This window comes from Sciurus vulgaris, assembly GCF_902686455.1.
Source record: "Sciurus vulgaris genome assembly, chromosome: 13".
Classification (NCBI taxonomy): domain Eukaryota; kingdom Metazoa; phylum Chordata; class Mammalia; order Rodentia; family Sciuridae; genus Sciurus; species Sciurus vulgaris.
Window position 1 is genome coordinate 50096408 of NC_136474.1, and position 24855 is coordinate 50121262.

Genomic DNA, 24855 nt, shown 5'->3' on the forward strand with positions numbered 1-24855 from the left:
TGAAACTGACACCTTATGTACATGTGAGCTATAAACTGAGATCTTTCTTAAAGGTACATATGTACTACCTGGCTACACTTATGAAAAGCCTTAAAAATATGCATATTCTGTTGGAAAAAATTCACTTCTGATTGTTTTCTTCCTGGAAAACAATCTTGGACACAGGAAAAGGCACACAAGATAATGTTTTCATTTACAAGTGGAAATAAAAAGGCATTCTGGCCTCATTGCTGGTCATTAAAAAATGCCAAACACTTCAGGGCTTGCCAATATGTCTTCTGCCAGGAACCCTCTCCCACAGATACCACGTGCATGGCCCACTTGCGTGAATTCAGATCTCTGTTCATATGTTACCTTATCTGTCAGGATTCTTACCCACCTTCTGTAAAATAGCAACCATCCGTCATCCACTGGCGTGCGCACACACACACATACCCATTTCCTTGCTCAGCCTTACTCTTCTCTACCCTGAACTGCAATCAGACATTATGCAGTTACGTTTTTATCTGTGTGGTGTCTGTCTCCTTCGGCTAGAAAGTCAGCTTTATGAAGCAAGGATTCTTATGTTTGTGCACTATATATCCCCCAGCACCTAGAACAATGTCTGGGATACAACTGGCATCCAAATTTGCTGAAGAATCACCATGTGTTCCTTTTGTAATAAAATTCCTTTCTCTTTCTAGATTAATACAAGGAGAAAACAATAGCCATCAAAATCCAGTCTTGGTCATCTCTGGCATTCTTCCTGATATTCTCAAGACCTTCAGAGACTCTGCTCTGATCAAAAGTGCTGATGCTGTCAGCCATTCTGTTTTAAAGGGCAGGGATAACTGCAAAAAAGCTCTATCTCCTACATCTGTCTCTTTGAAATGGCCCTAAAGGGGAATTCTGCAATTTCAAATTCAATAAACACTTATTAACAATCATGTTGTAACCTATAACCATGACAACAACAAAAAAATGAACTGCATTGAAAAGCAAACATACTTTTTTTCTTCAATAGATATGAACTTAGAATCATGGAGTAGATGGTTATTTTGTTTTCTATAATAACTGAATCTCTCTTTTTCCTATTAAAAAGTAGTACCTGCCGGGCATGGTGGCACACACCTGTAATCCCAAGGGCTCAGGAGGCTGAGGCAGGAGGATCGAGAGTTCAAAGCCAGCCTCAGCAACTTAGTGAGGTCCTAAGTAACTCAGCAAGACCTTGTCACTAAATAAAATATAAAAAAGGGCTAGAGATGTGGCTCAGTGGTTAAGCACCTCTGGATTCAATTGCTGGGATAAAAAAAAAAAAAAGTTACCATACTAGAAAAATTTGATTAACAACAAATAATCAAGAAAAATACTGCAATTATAATCTCCTACCATGGATAGCCACTGTTACTACTTTGCTGTGTGTCTCTTATGGTTTGGATCTTGAATGTTCCCCAAAGCTCATGTGTTGAAGGTTTAGTCTACAATGTCCAGAAGTGGGGTGTTGGGGAAAAGACTGGATAAGGGCTCTGACCTCATCAGTGGACTAGTCCACTGGTAGCTGAATGAACTTATTGAGAGGAGGTGGAAACTATAGGCAGGTGGGGCATGATTGGAGGAAAAAGGTCACTGGGGGAGAACCCTTGGATACTACACCTTGTCCCTGCCCCGCCCCCATACACACTTTCTGTCTACAGGAGCGGAGCAGCTTTTCTCTGCCACACGCTTCCGCCATGATGTTCTGCCTTATCTCAGACCCAGAGCAATGACGCCAGGCTACCATGGACTGAAAATGTGAGCTAAAATAAATCTTTCCTCCTACAAGTTGTTTATGTCAGGAATTTTAGTTACAGTGACAAAAAGCTAACACAGTGTCCTTCCAAATAGTGCACAACTATAAACACTTCAAAAATGAAAGCCTATTGTACACAGTGTTTTATAACCTGCTTAATATCTTCCCATGTCAAAAAAGTCACCCTCAATTTATTAATAACTGAATATCAGCCTACTGCTGGACATTTAAGTTAATCCTACATTTTTACTATTCTCATGCCATACCATGATCCTTGAATATGTTCTCTTCTCATATTCATGATGTTTTCACAATATTCAGGATGAGTCCCCTGAAGTGGGATCACTGTTTCAAAATACTGATACCGCCGTTTACCGGTGACGAGTTCTGCTCCTTCTAATGTTGAAAATTGAACACTAGAGAAGCACGCCAAGGCAAGCAGATTAAGCAGGTTTTATTTAAAGGTAATAATGCAGACTTCTCCCGGCAGGAAAAAGGGGGCCATGGCTGATGTTCTAAAGTCCCAAGAAGTGAGCGCACCCTACATCTTTGATAGGTTAAATTCTCTTTTGTTCTCCAGTTCTCTCCCCGCTTATCTCTCCTTCCTGCCTACATGACTAGGCCTGGTTTTGCATTAAGTGAGAAACCATGGGCGGGGGAGGGCCAAGGTGATTCAGGCAGGCAAGGGCCCAGGGGGCATTAATTAGCAGCTCCTTGTTTGCAGTCCTTGATAAAGGCAGGTAAATTTGGTAATCAATGGGCTCTGCAGATCCTTGACATTCCATTCTTCCAGGGGCAGTCTCCAACTTCCAGAGGCAGATGACTTTATGGCCTCCATTTCCTCGAATTGACCCGATTCCCTATTTCTACACTAACTACCTGTCCTTAATTCTGGCTTCATTACATGCATTGAAGTTTATAAGTGATTACAAAATCACCTTCCAGGAAGGTTCCACTGACCTGTCCACCTTTATCGATCCAACCATCTCTAAGATAGGCAAAGGTCTGAACACTAGGAACATAATAGGTACCCTTTCTCCACCTCCAATTCATCAGTGGGAGCCATCTGGACCCCCATGCTGGTTCATTCTTTCATTGCCCAGTTTGCCCACAAAGGAGGTTGAAAGAATGGACATTTTTTTAAGCTGTCTGAGGTCACCCTCCCAGTTATCTTAACTCCCTAAGGTCACCCTCCCAGTCATCTCAACTCCCTAAGGTCACCCTCCCAGGAATGGGAACAAAGCCCTTAAAACTGTTCCAAGAAACAGCCCCAAACAGAGAATAAAAGGGTAAATTGAGCCAGATAGCCAGATAGTGATCAAACAGAATGATTACCAGAAACTATTGACCAGAATCTACGCCCTGTTGTAAAACATTGTGAAACATGTTGTATGATATCAGCAAACCCAGACCCCCTTTGAAATTTCCCGGCAGCTTTGTCCCCCTTTTCCCTTTCATGTGCGACCCCTCCCGATGTGTGGTTTCTGCCTTTATAAACCTACAAGATTTTCTGCTAGGGACTCGACTCCTGGAGTTGGGTCCCAGCGCGCTGGAATAAACACCTCTTGTGGTTTGCATCAAGTGACGCCTCCTGCGGTTGATTGGGGTTGCCGTCCATCCATGGGACAGAGTTGGGGTTTCCTTTTTGGGCGCCTTACATTTGGGGGCTCGTCCGGGATAAGATGGCCCCCCCTCATCCGCGGAGTCGACCTTGGAGGTAAGAAGGGGTACCCCGAAGTTGTCTGTCTTTGTCTTGTGTTTTGCTAGTTGGTCTGGTTCTGTGAGCGCGCTTTCGGTTTCGGTGGCAGCCGTTCGGTGACTCGTGAGAGTGGCCGGACAGTGGCCGGTAGACGTGCCTGGGGGGCCACAGGTTGCGGCCCTGGGGGACGCCCTAAGGGTGGAAGGAGAGCCAGGGACGCCTGGTAGTCTCCGTCGGTAAGGGCGCTGATGGGGTTCAATTGGTGGATCAGAGATTGGCGCCCGTCTGTATCTGGTTCTGTTGTGTGTTTGTGGCGGACAAGGTGGAGGAAGGGTTGGAACAACTGGGGGATTCTCGGCCCGGGCTACTCTCGGGTGGACCCCAAAGGTTCCTTCTCTGGACTCCCCCTCCCGACAGCCCTGAAGGGTAACTTAGCAAAGTAGCTTCAGTCTCAAAAGTAATAAAAAATAAGGTCTCATAATTTTAACATCCAACCTGTCCGGATGAGATGGCTAAAATGCCTTAGACACAGAGTTTCTGTTAAAACCTGTTAGATCCTTCCAGATCTCAGTCCAGGCTTACATTGAAATATAAATAAAAGAAGCCTAAAGGCTCAGTAGGAGACCAGTCTCAAACCCAGGGAAAGAAAAGGTAAAAAGAGTCTTTAAAACTCCAGCAAAGTAAATGCTATATTTTTAATTATATGTTTTTTTGAGCTCATGATTTTTTGATCAGTTCTATTTTTTATTCAACTAGAGTTTTTGAACATCTGTTACATTGCAATGGAGATTCACCTATAAAGTTACAAGGGCTTGATTTTGTGTTATTTGTATGTTGTGCTGTCTGATGTCATGTTTTGTCTGTATCAAAGCTGAGCGCTCCTAAAATTAAAATTTAAAAATGGATCCAGATACTTTTAATTCACGTGATTTAAAAAAGGTTCAAATTGGGTAAACTAATAAGAGTAAAATGTCTTTGAAAATAACTTGAAAGTCTCTAGGTGGTCAAGCTAATAAAATATTGATGTTAATAAAATGTCTAATATCAATTGTTTCTAGGACTTTTCAACAGGGAAGAGACAGCAAATACTGTTCAGGACACTTATCTGATATCTTGGTTTTTTACAGAATAAGTGAATTAGAGTTAACATGTATGGGATTACTCTAATGTGTTTGTAGAGACATCTGATTAATTTACAAAGTTAAAATGCTAATTGTTAAATAACATCGAGTACTTTTAACTCCTTAAATTCCATGGGGTATCATACTTAAACATTATTTGTGTTTTCATAGGTTGGTAAATAAAAGGGTTTAAACTTGCTTTGTGTCATCACTAAACTAAAAACAAGGTTACTAAGAGTTATGTCCTAACAAGTGCAATTCTATATACAAAGGGTCCCAAAAGTTTCAACTGTGTTTCAATTAGAGTACTATAAACAACAGAATATTTAATCTTATTAAAATAGAGTAATTTATCTAAATTCAGAAATTTCATAAGAGTTGTTTCAGAATGTGAACAAAAAGGGGACAACAAGTAGGAAAGAGAAAATAAAAGGTTCTGGGTATGGAAATATATTTAGTAAAAGGAAAAAGGAAATGTTTCTGGGTAAGAAAGTGCTTGTGTGATGAAATACATGAGGGTCTAAGTAAGTGCTAAGAAAGTCTGTGTAAGTAAAGGGCAAGTTTCAACAAGTTTGTGTGTAACTAAGTTGGTTATATATATGTGAGACAGCTAAAACTATTGAAGGTTTTTCCTAAGGTGAAATACTAATGTTCTGATATAAACCAAAGTTTAATCTATATGGTAGAATGACATGGTAAAATGACAAGGATTTGAAACACTAATTTACTCTTAACTTTGTGTCTATTAAGTTTATTCTTTAGAACAATTAGTCTTAAAAATTGGGGTGTATACAATTATGGTTAAACAACTATTATAGAGTATTGTACTTTGTTACAGAGTATACATTTCTCTTTAAAAACTCAATTTGGTAAGATAAAAGTGTCAAGGTATTTGTGAAATGGTCACTATTTGTATATTAAATGTGTTCATATTTTTCAGGACCACAAGTTTTTAAAGCAAGGAATTTATTAAGCTCTGCTATTCTCCAGATTAAAACTTGTCTGTAATGGTAATCTTAAACTTATAAAGAGTAAATTTTATTGGGGATTTATTTCTATCATTTAATGTTCTATTATAGGACCTGCTATCAATAGGGTATGTGTAAAATTTGTTACTTTTTACACTGAGATAAAGAATTTCAAATGTAAATGTATTTCTAAACATTAGAGTCTGATTTGTTTAAAGGTTAATATTGTGAAATATGAAAGAAACATGAAAACATTTTGCCACTTGATCACACAAAAGGAAAGTTAAAAGCTCTCTCAGCCTTTCTTTGATTCATGTTTTAGATACTATGTTAAATTGTGTTAATTATAAAGTTTACATAGACTCAGGAAACAGTATATGTAAACTACTTAATGGTATTTAAGGAAAAGAAGCAAAGATCAACATCAGAATTAGAACACTTAAGATCTGTAAAGAGCCCTGCCTTACCTGAGATAAGGCTCTGCTTCCCACCTCACTGTGTGTAGAATAGCTCCAAAATAAGCCAGACTTCAGCTTATTTAAAGTTATAGTCAAAAGATTGGTTCTTGTTGTAAAAGTACTGTGATCTCAAATAGGGGATAGAATGTAGTTCTCAATCGAAATTCAAGATAGCTATTATATAAGCTGAATATATTTTTACTCTTGCTAATTTCATTTTGTAAAACTGTTACCTGTTAATGTTTTGCAGAAGTAGCTGCTCCAAGAACAAACAACCTAGGTAACTTGTGATAATAAGCCATCACCTATAGAATAGATAGTGGTAACTTCCAGTACTAATGCAGACTCCAGTTAGATAAAAGGGTAAATAACTGTAAAGTTATGGACATTAAAGTTAAAGCCCATTACTCTTAATTTATGACTGGTGAGACTGGCTTGCTGGATAATTAAGATCAAACTTAGAAATTGGAGTTAAATACAGAGGTCAAGAAAAGTCCATATTTGGGTCTTGCCCTCAACATTAGCCTGAACCCAGGGAATAAGAGAACTTCTCTAAGGAGCGTTGCAACTCTGGGTCACACAACCTCCTGATCAAGGAGATTGTTGACTAGAGGATGAAAAATCATCCAGTGCATCTGCTGCAGAGGAGGGTCATGGAAAAGGGGAAACATCCCTTGATGTTTCTAAAGGAAGTCACCCCATCAAGAGACCCTGCCTAACCAAAGTCACTGGTGGAGCTAAGGAGCCGCTCTTAAGTTCTGTACGAGTGACCCCTGTGGGACTCAGCTGACTCTTTAACAAGACAGGAACCAGGTCAATTTGACCAGCTTGATCTTAGACACCCAGCAAAACAGTTAAAACCAAAGTATAGCCATTCTTGGGCATTTAAAGGAAATAATAGTTAAATGTAACTTTAGATGTATCCTGATAACTATCAGAGAAACTGCCAGAGTCAGAAGTTTTTAGTCAGTTTAAGGCCTGCAGACCTTCCTAAGCTACACAGGTAGACTTAATCTATGTTTGCCAGTATGATTATCTATTTCTAAGTAACAGAAGTATAGAGATCTCTACTAAACACAGGTTATACCAATAAAGGGATATTTTACAAAATCAGATGACATTAAGTAGCTTAACTATATTTTTTAGGGACATCTATGGCAATGTTAAAGTCCCCAAATAAAGGCCTTGTTCTCTCCAGCCTTTGCTAGGCCTAGTTATGGGAACAATTTCTCAGTTCTTCCACCTCCTGGTGAGAGATTAACTTCTGTCATTTTCATGATACTCAGTGGCATATTTCAGATGCTGCAACATTTACTTTGTGCTAATCTCATTTCAGTACTCATGTCTTTTTGTTCTTCTATCATAGAAGCAGCCACCCCCAGACGACTTTACAACCTGCTCTTCTCCAACCAGGCTTCTTCCTGGGACCCCTCGATTGACCCGATTTTTTAAAAAGAAGGAACTCCAAACTGCTTGCCCCTCGCTGCCCCCATTCAGCTTCGAAGCAGCCAGAATGACCGACGCCCCTTTTCATTTCCTTAACAAGCAGTTATGGGTTCCTAAAGCTAAAGCGGGAAATGAAGACAGAATTGGGAATAGGCAGTTAGTGTAGAAATAGGGGATCGGGTCAAATCGAGGAAATGAAACCATGAGGTCATTTGCCTCTGCAAGTTGGAGACTGCCCCTGGAAGAATGGAATGTCAAGGATCTCCGGAGGCCATTGATTACCAAATTTACCTGCCTTTATCAAGGACTGTTTATCAAGGACTGCAAACAAGGGGCTGCTAATTGGTTGCCCGCCCCCTCGGCTCTTGCCTGCCTAAAATCGCCTAGTCACCTTCATCAGGGAAAGAATAAGTGCTGTACACGTACTAATGCTCAGGCAATAATACCAGTCCCTCTGCCATGGAAATAGCTTTGGAGAAGAGTATATAGAGACAGAAGTTCCATGATTAGAACTTACCAGAAAAGAAAATGGGGAAATGAAAGAATGGACATTTTTTTAAGCTGTCTGAGGTCACCCTCCCAGTTATCTTAACTCCCTAAGGTCACCCTCCCAGTCATCTCAACTCCCTAAGGTCACCCTCCCAGGAATGGGAACAAAGCCCTTAAAACTGTTCCAAGAAACAGCCCCAAACAGAGAATAAAAGGGTAAATTGAGCCAGATAGCCAGATAGTGATCAAACAGAATGATTACCAGAAACTATTGACCAGAATCTACGCCCTGTTGTAAAACATTGTGAAACATGTTGTATGATATCAGCAAACCCAGACCCCCTTTGAAATTTCCCGGCAGCTTTGTCCCCCTTTTCCCTTTCATGTGCGACCCCTCCCGATGTGTGGTTTCTGCCTTTATAAACCTACAAGATTTTCTGCTAGGGACTCGACTCCTGGAGTTGGGTCCCAGCGCGCTGGAATAAACACCTCTTGCGGTTTGCATCAAGTGACGCCTCCTGCGGTTGATTGGGGTTGCCGTCCATCCATGGGACAGAGTTGGGGTTTCCTTTTTTGGGGGCCTTACAAGGTAAGATGGAATTAAATCCTGAGGTGGCCCTGGCGGTATCTTAGGTCCCTGTGGTGTGGGGACTCTGGGAAGCTGCTGAGCCAGTGAACATGGGTGTGTGTGCATGACTGTATGTGCATTTATATGTGTGTGTGTGTATGCGTGCGTAGGGAGGGGGACTTCACAGTAACTCCTAGCTGGATGGCTTGCAGATCCTACCATGTTGAAGGACTGTTTGCCAAGGGGTCTGGTTTGGAAATTGTAGAGATATGTGATTTTCCTTAACTGATTTACAGGCACAAATGGTGCATCTTGTTTGAATCAGGGGCTTATTTTTCATTTGCATGCACACTACCATCCTTAAGAACCCTGATGAATAAAGCATTTTACAAGAAGTTAACAGAAGTCTGTTGGCACGAATTATAAAACTGTTGTTATTGAGATGAAGACTAATTAAATTAAATCACTTGTTTTTCAAATAGAGCGTGCATTATTGAGAGAACATCTGCTCCCTGAAAACACCCTGCAGTATTCTATGCATGGGAGCCGGAAGGGCTCCTCCTATTGAATTCTTGAAAATTCTGTGTTCTACTGACACCTAGTGGACCTAAAAACAATTCCCAAATGTGAAAAATAAGAGCAACGTGCCAGAGTTCAAACACTGACTATTGACACTGTCTAAAATAGAAACTAACCTTACAACTCGAAAGTCAATAATTGCTTTACAGTTGAAAAGGGCTTCTGCATACATTCACTTCCTCATCACAGAAGAGCCCAGATTTCATTGTTTTGATCCACTACTGGTGGCTATGTTCCTTAGCGTCTTGCTCCCCCTTTTCTCTCTTCTTTCTATTTTCCTTAGGTCCTTCTCCTTTACTCTTCACTCTTCCCACTGACTCAAGAGAGGATCACATACATTCCCTTGACAAAAGTCCAGTCCTGATTTTACTTGACCCCAAGAATCCTGTGATACTGTCCGCAGAACAGAAGTTGGAGCAGGAGTAAGCAAAACTAAGGGCCATGGACAAATCCTGCCCACTGACTCTTTCTTTCTTCCTTTCCTCCTTTATTTCTTTTGCTACACCCTAACCCAATTTTTATTTTTTATTTTTTTTAATTTTGAGACAGAGTCTCTCTAAGTTGTGAATGTTGGCCTCTAACTTGGGATCCTCCTGCCTGAGCCTCCCAAAGAGCTTAGATTTCAGGCATGCACCACCTTCTGAAAATAGCCATGCCACACTCATTGGTGTATTGTCTGTGGCTGCTTTTATGCTATGATAGTGGAATAGTTGCAACAGAGATAGCATACCCCACAAAAGCTTCCAGTATCTACTCTCCAGCTCATTGGCCAAACTGACTTAGAACACAGCAACTCAGGCCCGACCTCTGGAACTTACTAGCTGTAGTATCCAAGGTTTCACATGAGGCAACTGTCCTGGTTAGTCACAAAGGGTCATGATCCCAGTGAGCTTCTAGAAAATTCTATTTTGTTAGGGCACTTTCATAACTGGTTCTTTTCACCTCTCTATACATGTGAAGTCATCATTTCTTCCCACTTCAGTTTTAGTCACTGGTCCAAGAGTCTCAAATGTAACCCCAGTTCATGCAGAAATGGAAATTTTGTCACCTACAGTACAGTTCCTACATCCCTGAAGGTCAACAAGAGCCTCAAGAGGCCAATTCTCAGGTCCCAACACTGCCAGATTTGAAAGACCACTACCTTCCTTCAAGTTCAGGCCTTGACCCCACTGCACTCGCCAGATCTGCCACCCAGCAGGCTCCACTGTCAGCGAGGCTGCCCCTCCATTTGCCAGTAAATAGTCGATGAATGAATGAAATCTAAGCTAATGTGCATGGCATAATGCCTATGAGCTCAGGTCTGGGGGTTTTACATTAAGTACTGTTGCCTTGGCCTCAAGAAGAGCCAAAGAGAGGCTTCACGAACATAGAGCATGAGGGAACATCTATGATAAAACAGGAGTTCCCAATACTCCTGCACTGTGCTCTGGGTGCTACAGGCTCAACCTGCAAACCCTGACATAGGCCAAAGTCAAAGTCCCATCCTTTCACCTACGCTGGGCTCATGAACACTTTTCCCACAATCACCATGCCAACACCAAAGAGATGTTATTCAGCAGTATGTCCTTTCTGTGGTTCTCAGTAAGTTTTCTGAGGAACTTCTGAAAGTATGTTTCATTATCCTCCCAATTATACATATATACACATATAAATAACACACATGCACACACACTTAATTCCTCTGGAGAGAAAACAATAGAGAAAAGTATTTAAAACACATGAATTTGAGTGCTAGCTTTCCTCTGTGTGCAAGGATAACTTTTTAGAATTGCAAGAGACACTCAAAATGATAAATACCAGCATAGCAAGAAATATTAAGGGAAATTCAACCATTAATAGCTTTGACAAAGGTGGGCTATCTCACTTAAAAATGATCAATAATGAAAAATAAGTACCATCTGGACCATAATTGATTGGTTAACTGTTCATTTCTTTACAAACTGTGCTGAGTTAATTTAGAAGTTTTATTAAAGATCCTTGTTGTTTTGTGGTGTTAGGGATTGAACTCAAGGCCGCACATATGTCAGGTAAGGGCTCTACCACTGAACTACAGCCCTAGATCTTTTGTTTTTTATTTTGAGACAGAAGCTCCGTAAATTGTCCAGACTAGCCTCAAACTTGTAACTCTCCTACTCAGGCTCTAGAGGAACTGGGATATTTTTTGTGGTTCTCCAGCAAATATTCTTCATAGAAAATAAATGGGTTTGGGGCTAGGGAGATAGCTCAGTTGGTAGAGTGCTTGCCTTGCAAGCACAAGGCCCTGGGTTTGATCCCCAGCACCCAAAAATAAATAAATAAATAAATAAATAGGTGATGCATTCTTCTTAGAAATCTCTGATCACAATGGCAATGTAGCATAGAACTTTTAACTTAGAACTTTTCAAATTAAAAGAAAACATGAGTCAGCCATAGTGAAATCCCAGCTTCTTAGGATGCTGAGGCAACAGGATCTAAAGTTTGAGGCCAGATTGAGCAATTTAGTGAGACTCTAAAATAAAAATAAAATGGCTGGGAATGCAGCTCAGTGGTAGAGCATCTGCCTTGCATGTACAAGGCCCTGGATTCACTCCCCGGTACTAAAAGAAAAGAAGAAAAAAAGAAAAAAAAAAAAAAAAATGAATGAATCCAAAATTTGCTCTTACTTGGGATTGCTAAAAAAATGGCAAGTATGTTAAAAATTATTTTCAAGTGTTTCTATTTCCACATGTAGACGACATACATTGGCTGCAAGATAGTGCCTGAGGTCTCCAGTGAAATTGCACCTGGAGCTGACCTCAGCAATGACTTGAGAACCCAAGAACATCATGATCTCATGGTGCTACCAGATGTCCAGATGACACAGTTCACAAGCTTCTCTTAGGATTGCATTTTGGAAATAAAGGAAGCCTGCAGCAAAGGACTTCATCGTCTGCTGGAAAAATCACTTCGGTGTTTTGCCACGGCTTGGCAATAGCAGTAGGTGCCATATAATGACAAGTGTGTGTTGTAAAATGGTGCTATCTGTTCCAAGACAGAGGATTCAAGGGTATCATCCAAGACCTGATGGTACATGATGTGGCCGAGTCTGCTGGACACAGCAGATATGCAACATAAGAAATATGGTGGGGTGGACAAACCACTGCAAACGAAGCCTTCTTAGACCAGAACTCCAAGCCTGCAGCTGACTGTAGACTCATGGGCTATATTTAACCATTACTGTTTTAAGCCTGAGCTCAAACATTCATATTGTTATATTGTGTGCATGTACAAATATGTCACAACAAATCCCATCATTGTATACAACTATAATGTACCAATAAAAAAATGTGGAAAGACAAATAGTAATAATAATTAAATATGAAAATGTTTATGGGAATCAAATCACTGTAAAATAATAAAGGGGCTGGGGATGTAGCTCAGTGGTGGAGCACTTGCCTAGCACATGTGGGGCACTGGGTTCAGGCCTAGGCACCACATAAAATAAAGTACTGTGTTCATCTATAACTAAAAAAAATTTTAAATAATAATAATAAAGACAGTAATGAAATAATTGAGCTTTGGGGTGGTTGATTATGAACCGACAACGATACAGACACACTGATGAAAGCTGTTTTACAGTCGTTGATGCTTGCTAAGCACTACAATAAGTGTAAGGTCCTTGCAAACCATTTCTTATTTCATCTTTACATCCCTAAACTACCACTTTATTGAACATTTACTTGGTGCCAGGTACTGAGCTTCATATATGTCATAAAATATAATCCCTATACTTACAAAAAAATGTGTTGCCAGGTTTTGAGGCTCATTCAAGAGGGAATATGGGATTCTCTGTTCTCCAGTTTACGAGGGCAGTCTAACTGCATTGTCTGTGGCCTATGCTGTTCAGTACCAATTTGGGACCTACCCTCCAGTCCCACAACTATAATTCCTGCTCCATAATGACCTCTGGGGTTCTGCTGTGGTTTCCATTTTTTGTAGAGCCAAACCTCTGCTATATCTGCACAAGTACACAGCTACCCAGAAAAGCTGGGCTTCAGTTCCTCAATGACATAATAGAAAAAGTCAGCCCAGTAGGAAACAGCAACCACTGCAAACATGAACCCAGCTGGACACCATGAAGGAACCTTATTGCTATATCCTTCTGCTGGCCATGGGATAAAACACCTTTCTTAGAGGTGGTGGTAACTAGAAATCCTCAGCTGTGCTAGTGGTAATTAGCTGAAGATCTAGACACTGGGATATGTAGCAAGAAGTTCAACTGAGCTGACATATGTGTGTAGCTGTGAAACCACCTAAGGATTCCAGAAGATGGAGGTGAAGAGGCCTCAAAGAAGTTTAGCAAGGGCGCATGAGCATGGATCTTCCAAGATGGGTGGAAACCAGCATCACACTGTAGAGTCCAAGGGACAAGGGTGTCTGGTGGTCTCACACCTGTCCTGCTAGTGTGTAAGTTTTCCACTTATTCTAGGGAAACAATCTTGAGAATGTTTTACTTTAACTGGTTCTACTGGTCATTGCTTCCCTTACCCTCCGCCAAAAGGCAATACATGCGTGAAGAATACCACTGGTAAATGAATAGTTAAAAAAAAAAACAGAGAGTGGTCTATAAATCCAATTGGATATTATTCAGCCTTAAAAAGACATGAAAGTTTAGTAATCCCAGTGGCTCAGGAGGCTGAGACAGGAGGATCGAGAGTTCAAAGCCAGCCTCAGCAAAAGTGAGGTGCTAAGCAACTCAGCAAGACCCTGTACCCAAATAAAATACAAAATCGTGGTAGTGAAAAAGTTCCCAAGCTGGATGGTGGTGATGGCTGCACAAGACTGTGAATGCAATCAATATGCCACTGAATTGTACATTTAAAAATAGTTAAGCTGGGCGTGGTGGCACACACCTGTAATTCCAGCTAATCAGGAGGCTGATGCAGGAAGATCGCAAGTTCAAGGTCAGAAATGAATGGAATATAAGAAGGGGCTGGAGATGTAGCTCAGTGTTAGAGAGCTTGCTTAGCATGCCCAAGGCCCTGGGTTCAATACCAAGTACTGCAAAAAAGCCAAAAATGAACAAACAAAAAAAACAAGGTTAAAATAATAAATGAATATTATGTGAATTTTAACACTGTAAGCAAAATATTTTAAATATGCTTTTAAGGTAAGACAAGTAATTTTTAAAATACTATTATTACTAAGTAAGTCACTCACATCACAAATCGTAAGACCCATGTTGACTAGCACCAGTGTCTCCCCAGTCCAAAATGTGATCTCCAATTCCCTAATTTGAGTACAATCTTCTCCAGTGGAGGAAAAAATTGAACTCTTTGGAACCAGTGTGCTTCATTATGTGACTAAACACTGGAACTATCATAGGCCTTATGAATTCAGGATTCCTGTTTGTTTAAGTGAAGCCCAGTTCTCAGTGAACTATCCACCATGGAGTTAGTAAGTCAGTCTTGTGCTTAATATGGTACACAAAACCCCAAAAGTATCTTTATTTCATCAAGCTAAGGATGCCATACGATGAAAATGCAAAATTATGACTTAACTACTCCCCTGAAACAGTTAATCATCTTATGTATAATATATTTTCAGAAAATAGACTATGATTTAATAGAATCAGGTAAGTTAATATGCATCTATCTTCCCAGGGTCTCTTCTCCATTAAATCTCTTAATTAAGTTTTTTGTTCTCTAGCTTTATAGTCTCAGAAGTCAAAATAAATAGTATTACACTTGACATATTCTTAAACCTGTTTCAAAGTGATGAACAAAAGGGTAGCTTAGCAAGTATTTAGTTAATCTGGTTAATGGCGAAGTCAGATAGAAGAATTTGGACTACAAACTGAAAAACTTGGCCTGATTATTCAGTTGAGATATTTATATATATACTTTATATTGATTTTTTTCTCATTTTGCATATCATTTCAGGTTAGACAGGACATTTTCAAAGAATCTGGATGATTTATTTAGGTAAGGCAGGACCAGATAACTCAAATTATATTTATATCTGAAAAATTTCATGGCTTTGGAGATTTCTTTTAAATGAGTTTAAAGTCTGTTTTAATAGAATCATAATAATGAACGTAATGTCTGGTCTGGATTGGACCCTGGACCAGAGTTTTGGCAGGGAAAGCTATAAAGGATATTATTAAGACTGACAAAAATATGTAGATAAGATAAGAGTGTTGCACCAATGTTAATATCCTGATTTTGATAATTATACTCTAGTCATATTAAAAAGCAGTCCGTGCTCTTAGGAAATACACACTAAAGAATTTGAAGTAAAAAAAGATAGACATTTTTCTTTCAGATCAGCAACTTACTCTCAAATAGTTCAGATATATATATATATATATACATATATATATCAAAAGAAAATATTAAAGCATAGCAAAATAATTCAACTAGGGAATATGACTAATGGATATGGGAGTTATTTGTACTATGCTAACTTTTCTGTAAAATAGGAAATAAATGCACAATAAAAATTTACCAAAAAAAGTTGATATAATAACTCATTTGAAGAGAGCCTATAATCTAAAACAAAGCCAAATTAATAGAGCATTAGAACTTGCATGTCTCTATTAATTTTAATATTAGTGGCATGAGTAACCAGGAAAACACTATTTGAGTTTTATCTGATTATAAAGTCACTGAGTTAGGTTAGAAGGGAACTAAGAGACCGAATGACTCAAACACACATTTGTGCTTCCTGGTGCAACATCATCAGACATTAAACCATACTTAAAGTAAGCTGGGTATGAATCATGAATCAAGTACAGGGAGGACATTCTACCTTGAACTGCTGTTGATCTCCACCCAGCCCAGCTTCCACGACACATGGAGCAGAAGTCCACCAATGAATGTCTGCCACCTGCAAAGGATAAGTGCGGATGTGAATCAATACAGTGCTATGGCCTCAACAATCCAACCCTGGCAGATCTGCTGACGGACACAAGGAGACACATTCAACTCCTCTTGAGACTCTTCTCCCACTCTCCCAGCTATCCTCCCATTTCTCAGACCTTTCACTATTTCTACTGTGCCCGTGGGTGCAGTTGTAATAAGTATTGACATTCAAGCTCTTGTCTTCTTATTCTAAACTTTTCCTGAACAATCTCACCCATTGCCACCGCCCTTGGTACTGATGATTCCCAAATCTCTGTTCTCACCCAGATACTGCCACCCTAAAAATCCCATAAGCTCCTAATTATGTGTCTAATCATTACCTTGGACTTTCCCTCCCCACCCCAATCATCCTTACCGTCCCTAAACAGTCAACCAGGTTGTCATCCCAGCCCTTAGCTCCCTCATCTACCTGGCAAAATCCCACTGATTTTATTTGTCCCCATGACAGCATTCGCATGAGTTGCCTCACCCCGGCTCCCTGCCTCTGTTTCAATTCAGGCTCTCCCCATCTCACACACAGTCCCTAGCTCTAGTCCCCTGATGGGTCCCCTTCCTCTCAGGGCTGTCCCCCAGAGCCTTCTCTACCATGCATGCTCTACCTTGCAGCCAAAGCATTTATTCTAAACTGCAATTTAATTATGCTTCTTGGTCATTTTAAAAATGATTGATTCAGCCCAGTTTTGCTGCCACAGCATGCTTGGGGTCATGAAGCTCACATGAGACACACTGCCTTCAGCAGCAGAGCTATGGGACAGCACAGGTTAAAAGCACCCTTCTCTCTCTTACTGTAGAGAGAACATCAAAATGGCAAGTGAGAGAAATTCTATAGGCAAAACCATTTTGTCTCACTCAAGTCACTTTTTTATTTTAGGTGGTTCATCTGTACATTTTTAAACTTTGTCTTTAGTTCTAAACGCCCTGAGACACCTCACCTCAAGATATGATTCCACTACAGCTAAAAGGCCCTGGCTACAGGACAAAGTCATTTTTTTTTTTTTTTTAAATACTAGGGATTGATCCCAGGGGCACTTAACCACTGAATCACATCCCCAGCCATTTTTCATATTTTATTTAAAGATAGGGTCTTACAGAGTGGCTTAGGGTGGCTAAGTTGCTGAGGCTGGCTTTGAACTCACAATCCTCCTGCCTCAGCCTCCCGAGTCACTGGGATTACAGAAGGACAAAGTCACTCATGTGTGACACAAAACCCTCTGGACTTGTGTCCACTCCCTGCAGGATCAGCTCTGTCTGAAGACCCTGGGTGGCCACATTCCAGCCATACTAAATGGCCTGCAGCCTCAGGATGTACCAGGCCATTTCCTATTTCTAGGAGTCTGCAGGGCTGTCCACTTGCCCATGATGCTCTTGCCATTTTCTTGTGTACTGAACACCTGCTCAGTGACAACAACCAGTCTATACATCTTCCTTGTGATGCTTCACTGGCCCAGTCAAGCAAAATATGTGTCGTGTCCTGAAGGAGTTTGGTCTAGAGCAGTGGTCTCAACCAGGAGATTTCCTCCCCCAGAGTTCATCTGGCAGTGTTTGGAGACACATTGTTAGGGGTCACAGCCGGGGTGGGAGAGAGTAGGTATGCTAGCAGCATCTAGTAAGAAGCCAGTGATGTTGCTAAACATCCTACAGTGCAGGGCAGCCCACAGCAAAGAATTTTCCAACTCAAAATGTCAATTCTGGAATGTCAGTCTGAGGTTGGGCTAGCATGAAGTAAGGTAATTAACCAATAATTACAATAAACTGTGGTGACATCCTAATAGGAAGGGAACCAGGCATCACAAGCCATCCTAGCAAGGGCAACTTATCTAGTCTAGTACCTAGTGACCTGGTTGTAAAACTTCCTAGAAGAAGCAAGTTTAAGCAAGAACCTGACACACACACTTAAAGCAGAAGACCCACAGGGACAAAAGCCCAAAGGGAAGAAAGACAATGGATCTTCCAAAGCTTCTGGGAGAAGTTCAAATGGTCTGGACCATAGCATTTGAATATGTGAGGAGGGGAAAACACTGGAGAGAAGGGGCTGCTCCTGAAGGGTCATGTCAGCTGCCACAAGGAGCTGGGACTTCAAACTGGTTTCCCAAGGAAGCAATTTAAACATGGGAGGGTCACTGCCATATTTATATTTGGGAAAGTTCCCTCTCTTTACAAGGAGAGTATGTTTTTGAGAGAAGCCAAGACTAGCGGCGAGGAACCAAGTTAGGAGATGGAATAGCAATTTGAGATGACAGTGGCCCAGGAAGGGGCAATGTGGATGAAGAAGGTGGATTCATTCTAAAGATATTTAAGAGGTTCTAGTGGTTTTCTAGATATTAAGCATAGAGGAAACAAAGGAATGAAAATGAACTCCCAGGTTTCTGAGGTGGACAACCAGACAAGGTATCATTCACAGCAGGTAAATTTAAGGAACAGAAAGGAGACATGAACAAGTTTTTTAAAAGTGTTTAGAACAGTGCCTGGCACAGAATGTTCACCAAGAAATATTTATGGCATAGTTGCCCTAGGATGCATCTCCTGTGCATCAGACAAGCCCCAGGCACTAGGGATACTCCAGGGACAAAGGGATAAAACAACTCCTGTCTTTGCAGAGCTGACATTCTGTCAGGGAGGTGCACTCAGTCTGACATAAACAGTGACAAGAAGGGGAAAGGCAATTCAGGTGAAAACATTGTCCTTGAGTTCCCTAAGTCCCCTTCCCTGGAGAGACAAGAAAGGACAATCACGGCCAGGAAATCCTTCCCATCACTCAGAGAGAGAACAGTAACTCAGTGTCTCAGCTTTCTTGACTGAAACATGCACAAAGGTATTTTAAAACTTTTGCTCTTAAAATATTAGGGAAGAATTTGACAAAGTCATCCAAAAGTTCACCTGAAACAACATACTGGTGATAATACAAAGAACATTAAAAAAAAATAAAAAGGTAGAATAAGGACGACTTGCTCTACTGCATAGTTAAATGGTATGATAATTAAAGTAATTTGGCACTAGCCCTTTCCATAAAAAATTGAGAAGTACCTGAAAAGAGATCCTAGAACAACTTTCTAAATGATGTTAACAACCCAAAGGTAAAAAGAAAGATCACACGATAAATGGGGATAGTATAAAATACTACGGGAGGATTTCCTCACATTGTACCACACGTTAAAAAACTGTCAATGACTAAAAATTGAATAAAGCTTTAACAAAATATGGATGAATATCTATGTGATGTTGTGATGAGAAAGAATAAACATAAAAGCAATGGAAGCAATCACAAAAGAAATAATATATTTGTCCACAAAAAAACTTTTAAATAATCTAAATAATTTATAAATAAATTTAAAGGACAGAACAAATTGCAAAAAAAAAATCCAATAAACATGAGGGACACGTGATGGCATCCTTAAAATACGATGAATGCATTAAATTAACAAGAAAAATACTAAAACCTCAGTGAAAATAAGTGAGTAAAAGACACAAATAGACAATTAACTGAAAAAAGAGTAGATAGTAAGTAAAATAAAACTGTTCTACTTTATGAATAATTAAGAAATTATAAAACATCATTGTTTATTCATAAAACCAGCAGAGTAAAAATAACAGTTATGGTTTGAATACAATATTATAGAAACTTACATACACAGGCTGGGTTGCAAGATAAACTAGTGAAACATTTTTGGAAAGATTAATCAATATTCAAGAAGAATACTAAAGAAATTCATGTTCTTTCATCAAATTTTTTATATAGGAATCTATCCCCAAGAAATAGTTGGAAATTCAGCAGATTTGAATTTTAAAAATCTTAAAAAGTTGTTTATAGGCACCCCAAATGGGACACAATTTAAATGCCCACTAATAAAGTGGATAAGTAAATTACTATGTGTCTATTTGATAATGAACCTATGTAGTCATTAAAAGTATTTCAAAGAACACTTAATGTTGGTTGAACTTTTCTTACAAATTATATAAATGCAAAATAGGTACTCACCCTTGGAATAATGTAGGATAAGTAAATTTCAGGACAGACAGGACATACTGAAAAAACAAAAACCGGCTTAAAGAACATTTCAAATGACAGAGATTTTATACAACAAATAATCAAAGAAATTTCTACTGAAGAAATATAAATACATTCAAGTTTCAAAAAGGCATTTATTCCCCCTCAAAATCCTACACTGGGCAAACAAAAGGCCTTCCTAGTCATATTAAAGAGAATGGATTTTTTAAAAACCACTCAGTTCTATTTGTTTTTCTATTATGTCTTTTAATCAAATTTATAACAGTTTATGAATGGAAGAATTGTTTTGTCCTTCTGGATATCTTTTTCTATTCTCTGTTCTATTATGAACACTTTAAGAATTTTCTTAAAGTCTAAAACCACTTAAAGACTCTACTAATTCTTCACACAATCAAAAACATGGAGTGAGTTGGTACTGGGCAAGTTCACATATGCATTTTCCCCAGGGATTAGCCTCCACCAAATTCCCCTTTATTGAGCTCCTAAATGCTACAATTATGGCTGACTATGTCCTATTCCTCATTTATAATTCTTCACTAAAATCTATTTACTCATATAATTCAATGTGTTTCCCATTACTCTGACCTGATTATTTTTTCCTAAAACGGAGAAAGGAAAAGCATTAAGTGAGTACCTGGTCATGTCCTGTAACACCCTTGACCTTTATGATACCAAACGTTTCTTCAGTATTGTGTGCTTAGCTTTGGCTTAGATACTAGGGGAGATCTAAAATACTGAAGCCCAGGGCTGGGGTATACCTCAGTGGTGGAGCACTTGCCTGGCACATACAAGGTCCTGAGTTTGATCCCCAGCACTGCAAAATAAATTTTTAAATGCTAAAGCCCTCACCTCGCCCTCCTTAAACAAATGTATTACTAATGTAATACTAGTCCTTAAAAGGTCTCTGCTTTCAGTGATTCCTCATGTCACTCAGAGCAAAATGCCATTAGGTAGAAGCGCAGCTCCTATCAACGATGTTCTGGGAAGGAGCAAGTTGGAAGCTTTGAAAGAACAGAAGTGGACTTTGCCTTCAGGGTGAAGGCTCAATAGCTGTGAGAGGAAGGACAGGTGGCTTCCAGAGCCCAGGATACTGCTGGGACCTCCCATAGGACAGAGGAATATGTCACAAGCTGGGCCAGCCCTGGCCACCAAAGTTATAAACAACAATAACTAATAATGACATAGAATAATTATAATAATATTATACTGCAATAAATGTTAGAACATATAAGCCCATTTATTTCTGAGATTTTCCAAGTGATGTTTTCTGACTGTGGATAACAGAAACTACAAGTGAAACTGTGGATCAAGCGAACCCACTCAGTCTGGGTAGCAGGAAGGGTGTCCAGTCTGGCTGAGAAGCTGACACAGTGGCAATAAAAGGTTCAAACTTCTAAGAAACACAAAGTTCCTCACCAGGGTTCTAGTCTGAACAACCTCAACCCTGGTCCTCCCAAGTTCAAAGCTAGCCTCAGCAACTTAGCAAGGCCCTAAGTAACTCAGTGAGACCATGTCTCTAAATAAAATCTAAAAAAGGGCTGGGGATGTGGCTCAGTGGTTAAGCACCCCTGAATTCATTCCCCAGTACCAAATTAAAAAAAATAAAAAATAAATTCTGAGGGTCCTTTGGAATCTATGATTTCTATTACTTGGATTATCTATTCATGGAGACATGAGACTTTGTTTTAATTTTACCTAACATTTTATGCACATGAAAGGTATCAGTCTTCATTATATCACAAGATGGTATGGTACTAATTAAGAAATAATACCTCAAATGCAAATTTACATTCAGGGGTATTAATTTCTATGAAATAAAAACTATTTGCCCACTGAGTTTGGAGTGCAGATACTAAGGTAAATAATCCCCCTTATCCTAATCGATGCCACAGCTGTGGGCTTTTATGAAAGAAAGATTACTCTGCTGCTTCTGGTGATTATGGGAAATACAAGGAAGGTTTGTTTTAAAGTAAAATATTATCAATATATCCGTCATGTTAGCTAAACAAATTAGAATAGTTCAAATGAAAAGGTCACATATTTCTTTCTTTTCTTTTTTTTTGTACCAGGGATTGAACCTAGGGGCACTTTTACCACTGAGACACATGGCCAGCCCTTTCTAATTTTTTATTTTGAGACAGTCTCACTAAGTTGTTAAGAGCTTGGCTATGTCACTGAGGTTGGCCTTGAACTTGCAATCCACCTGCCTCAGCCTCCTGAGTTTCTAGGATTACAGGCAAGTACCACCAGGGGGGCAACAAATTCACATATTCCTGAGTAGGTATTACTTAAAAAAAAAAAAAAAAAAAAAGAAAAAGAAAAAGAAAAAGAAAAAAATCTTTAGCTATTTGCCCCAGGAGCATCAAACAATTCTGTCAAAAGCTAATAATAACTGTGTCACACCATAAACAAAAGATTGTTTTTCCTTCCTCCCTTTCTTTTCCTTAGGAGGAACTGCCACTAGACTTATGGAGCACCAACCACCTTACAAACACCATTTTCTTTTCTTTCTTTTGGTACCAGGGATTGAACCCAGATGGGTCTAACCATTTAGCCACACTCCCAACCCTTTATATTTTGAGACAGGATCTCACTAAGTTGCTTAGGCCTTGCTAAGTTGCTGAGGCTGGCTTTGAACTTGCTATCCTCCTGCCTTGACCTCTCAAGCCACTGGGATTACAGGCATGTGCCACTGGGCCTGGCACAAACAACATTTTCAATAATTCTCACAACAATCCTCTCCAGAGGACTCTATCCATCTCAAAGTTAAAAACCTTAGGTTAGGGGCTGGGGGTATAGCTCAGTTGGTAGAGCACTTGCCTATCATGCCCAGGGCCATGGGTTCAATGCCAAGGACTACTAAAACAACAACAACAACAACAACTTAGGTTTACAGAGATTAGGGTTCCAAAAACCAAGTAAGAGAAATCGGGATGTCCACCCGCTACAAGTTCCATTACGGATCTTTAAAGGCCTGGCACCACAACTAAAAATCAATTGCAGAGGGAAAGGGGCTGGGGTTATCCTCTGAATATACTGAAGGCAGCCACCTTCTTTAAAGGAGAAGGTATAAGGAAATGTTGTTTGTTGATGGTTCTTTTCCAGAAAGCAAACAGTTGGGAGAAGTGAGGGGCACCTAGGGAGAGAGCGGTAGAGATGCCACAGTAGACTCGGTGGTCCTCGCCCCCATGGGCACTTTGGCTCGAGCCAGCCCAGAGTCCAGGCCAGCAGGTGATGCCCTGGCAGTGCCCATAGTTCCAGCATTTCCCTGCAAGGTACCAAATCTAATTCCAGTTTCCTCCTCCTACCAAAACAAAAAACCAGAACACGCTAAGAGTGCTTCTGTCTTGTCAAACAGATTTAGGGACATTATTTTCAACATACGTTTTATTTTTAAAAAAATCCTACGGAAACCCCTTCAATACTGGCAGGGATTTGGGTTGGAGACATAAAAAGTAGGTTTCAGGGATCAGAGGGGCGAGGGGGAGATGAACTAATCTCTTCTATTTAAAGGCTTATGGAATTCTGGGATTCTGCGGAAAGGACGTATTTGGGGAGGGAAACAGAATGCATCTGACTTTTCCAACTTTTCCTTCCCCGAGAGAACTGAAGTTAATTGCTTCTTTTCCGCTTAAAAATAGTCTTCGCGGCCCAAAATTAAGTTCCAGGGAAATGGACAGTCCAAAAAAAAAAAAAAAAAAAAAAAAAAACCTGTTTCCCAAGACACACAGGGTGTTTTACAGGACCAGAACAGAACACTACGGCCCAAAAAATCCTACTTCCAGAAGAGGATCCCACACAGACTTGGTTTACTCTCCATCCTCGTCAAGGAAAAAAGAGAGATGAAAACCTGGAACCCGCCTTCGTTACACGGATGAGGATCCGGCTCAAAGCCCACGTGCGATCACGCCTCCCGCGCCGCCCCCTCACCTTGTTCATTAGGTAAGAAGCCAGGTAGCAGGTACAAAAGGTGAGGCCGATTAGGGACCCCCTCGCGCTCATCTGTCAACTAGCTCCCCTTCCCGGGGAGAGGCGGTGCCCTGCCGCCCTCCGGAGCCCCCGTCAGTACTGAGGAGACTCCACCCCGCACAGCTACGTGGCTCTTTGCTCCGCCAATCAGCGCGGGGATCGCCCCTTAGCGCTTGCCTCCTTAAAGGGACCGCACCTGGTAAAGTCCCGCGGCCTCGCGGTGGGCGGGGCGTCGACTGTGGATAAAAGAGAGCGGAACCAATGTCCTCCTGGGCTGCCCTTGCTAATACAGAAAGGTCAGATGATAGTCCTGGGGAGTGGGAGAGAGTGAAACAAGGTAGTTTACAATTCCCAACACCCTATTACCGTTTTAAGAAAATGTTTATGGCTATAAATGAAAGGTAGGTCTAAAATACTATTTATGCTTTACTGAATTTTCCCGAATTTTTATTTTTTGGCATTGAGTCGGTTTATCTTGGCAAATGATATACATAAAAGGCTAACAAGAAATGTTAAAAGAAGGAAGTCTGAACTGGGATGTAGCTTAGGGGCAAAGTGTCTGCCTCCCTCCCATTCCCAAAGCCCTGGGTTCAAACCACAGTTCCAAAAAAAAAAAAAAAGAAAAAGAAAAAGAAAAGAAAGAAAAAGAAAAAGAAAAAGAACCCCACCAAAACCAAAACAATAATAATAATAAGGCGGCTCTAGAATAACCAGTTTTGTTTCCCTTTATGAGAAGTGTTAGCACAAAAAGACCTGCACAGACACAAACCTCACAAATCATCTCAGGTGTTTATTCAAGAACGAAGTTTCACAAAGGAACAGGGGATGCAGGGATGAAATGGCATCAGTGAACCCAATTTCCTGGCGGAAAATGAGCCACTGAACAAAGAAAGAGATTGGGTT

At 40.2% G+C, this 24855-nt stretch overlaps 1 protein-coding gene across 4 annotated transcripts in view; it reads right to left on the reverse strand.

The window, feature by feature from the left end:
• TMEM241 (transmembrane protein 241) overlaps positions 1–24058 on the reverse strand; it is a 152268-nt gene extending 128210 nt beyond the window's left edge. For 3 of the 4 annotated variants that reach the window (XM_079109370.1, XM_079109368.1, XM_079109371.1), the window contains exons 1-3: positions 23914–24058; positions 19954–20000; positions 15865–15942 (exon numbers count right to left, since the gene is read on the reverse strand). In XM_079109370.1, coding sequence (XP_078965496.1) covers positions 15865–15942; positions 19954–20000; positions 23914–23985 — 197 coding nt within the window. In that variant the 5' untranslated portion in view covers positions 23986–24058. Of the gene's footprint in view, positions 1–13967; positions 14116–15864; positions 15943–19953; positions 20001–23913 lie in introns of all 4 variants that reach the window. The other variant, XM_079109369.1, reaches the window with a different exon arrangement.
• Positions 24059–24855: the final 797 nt, after the last annotated feature.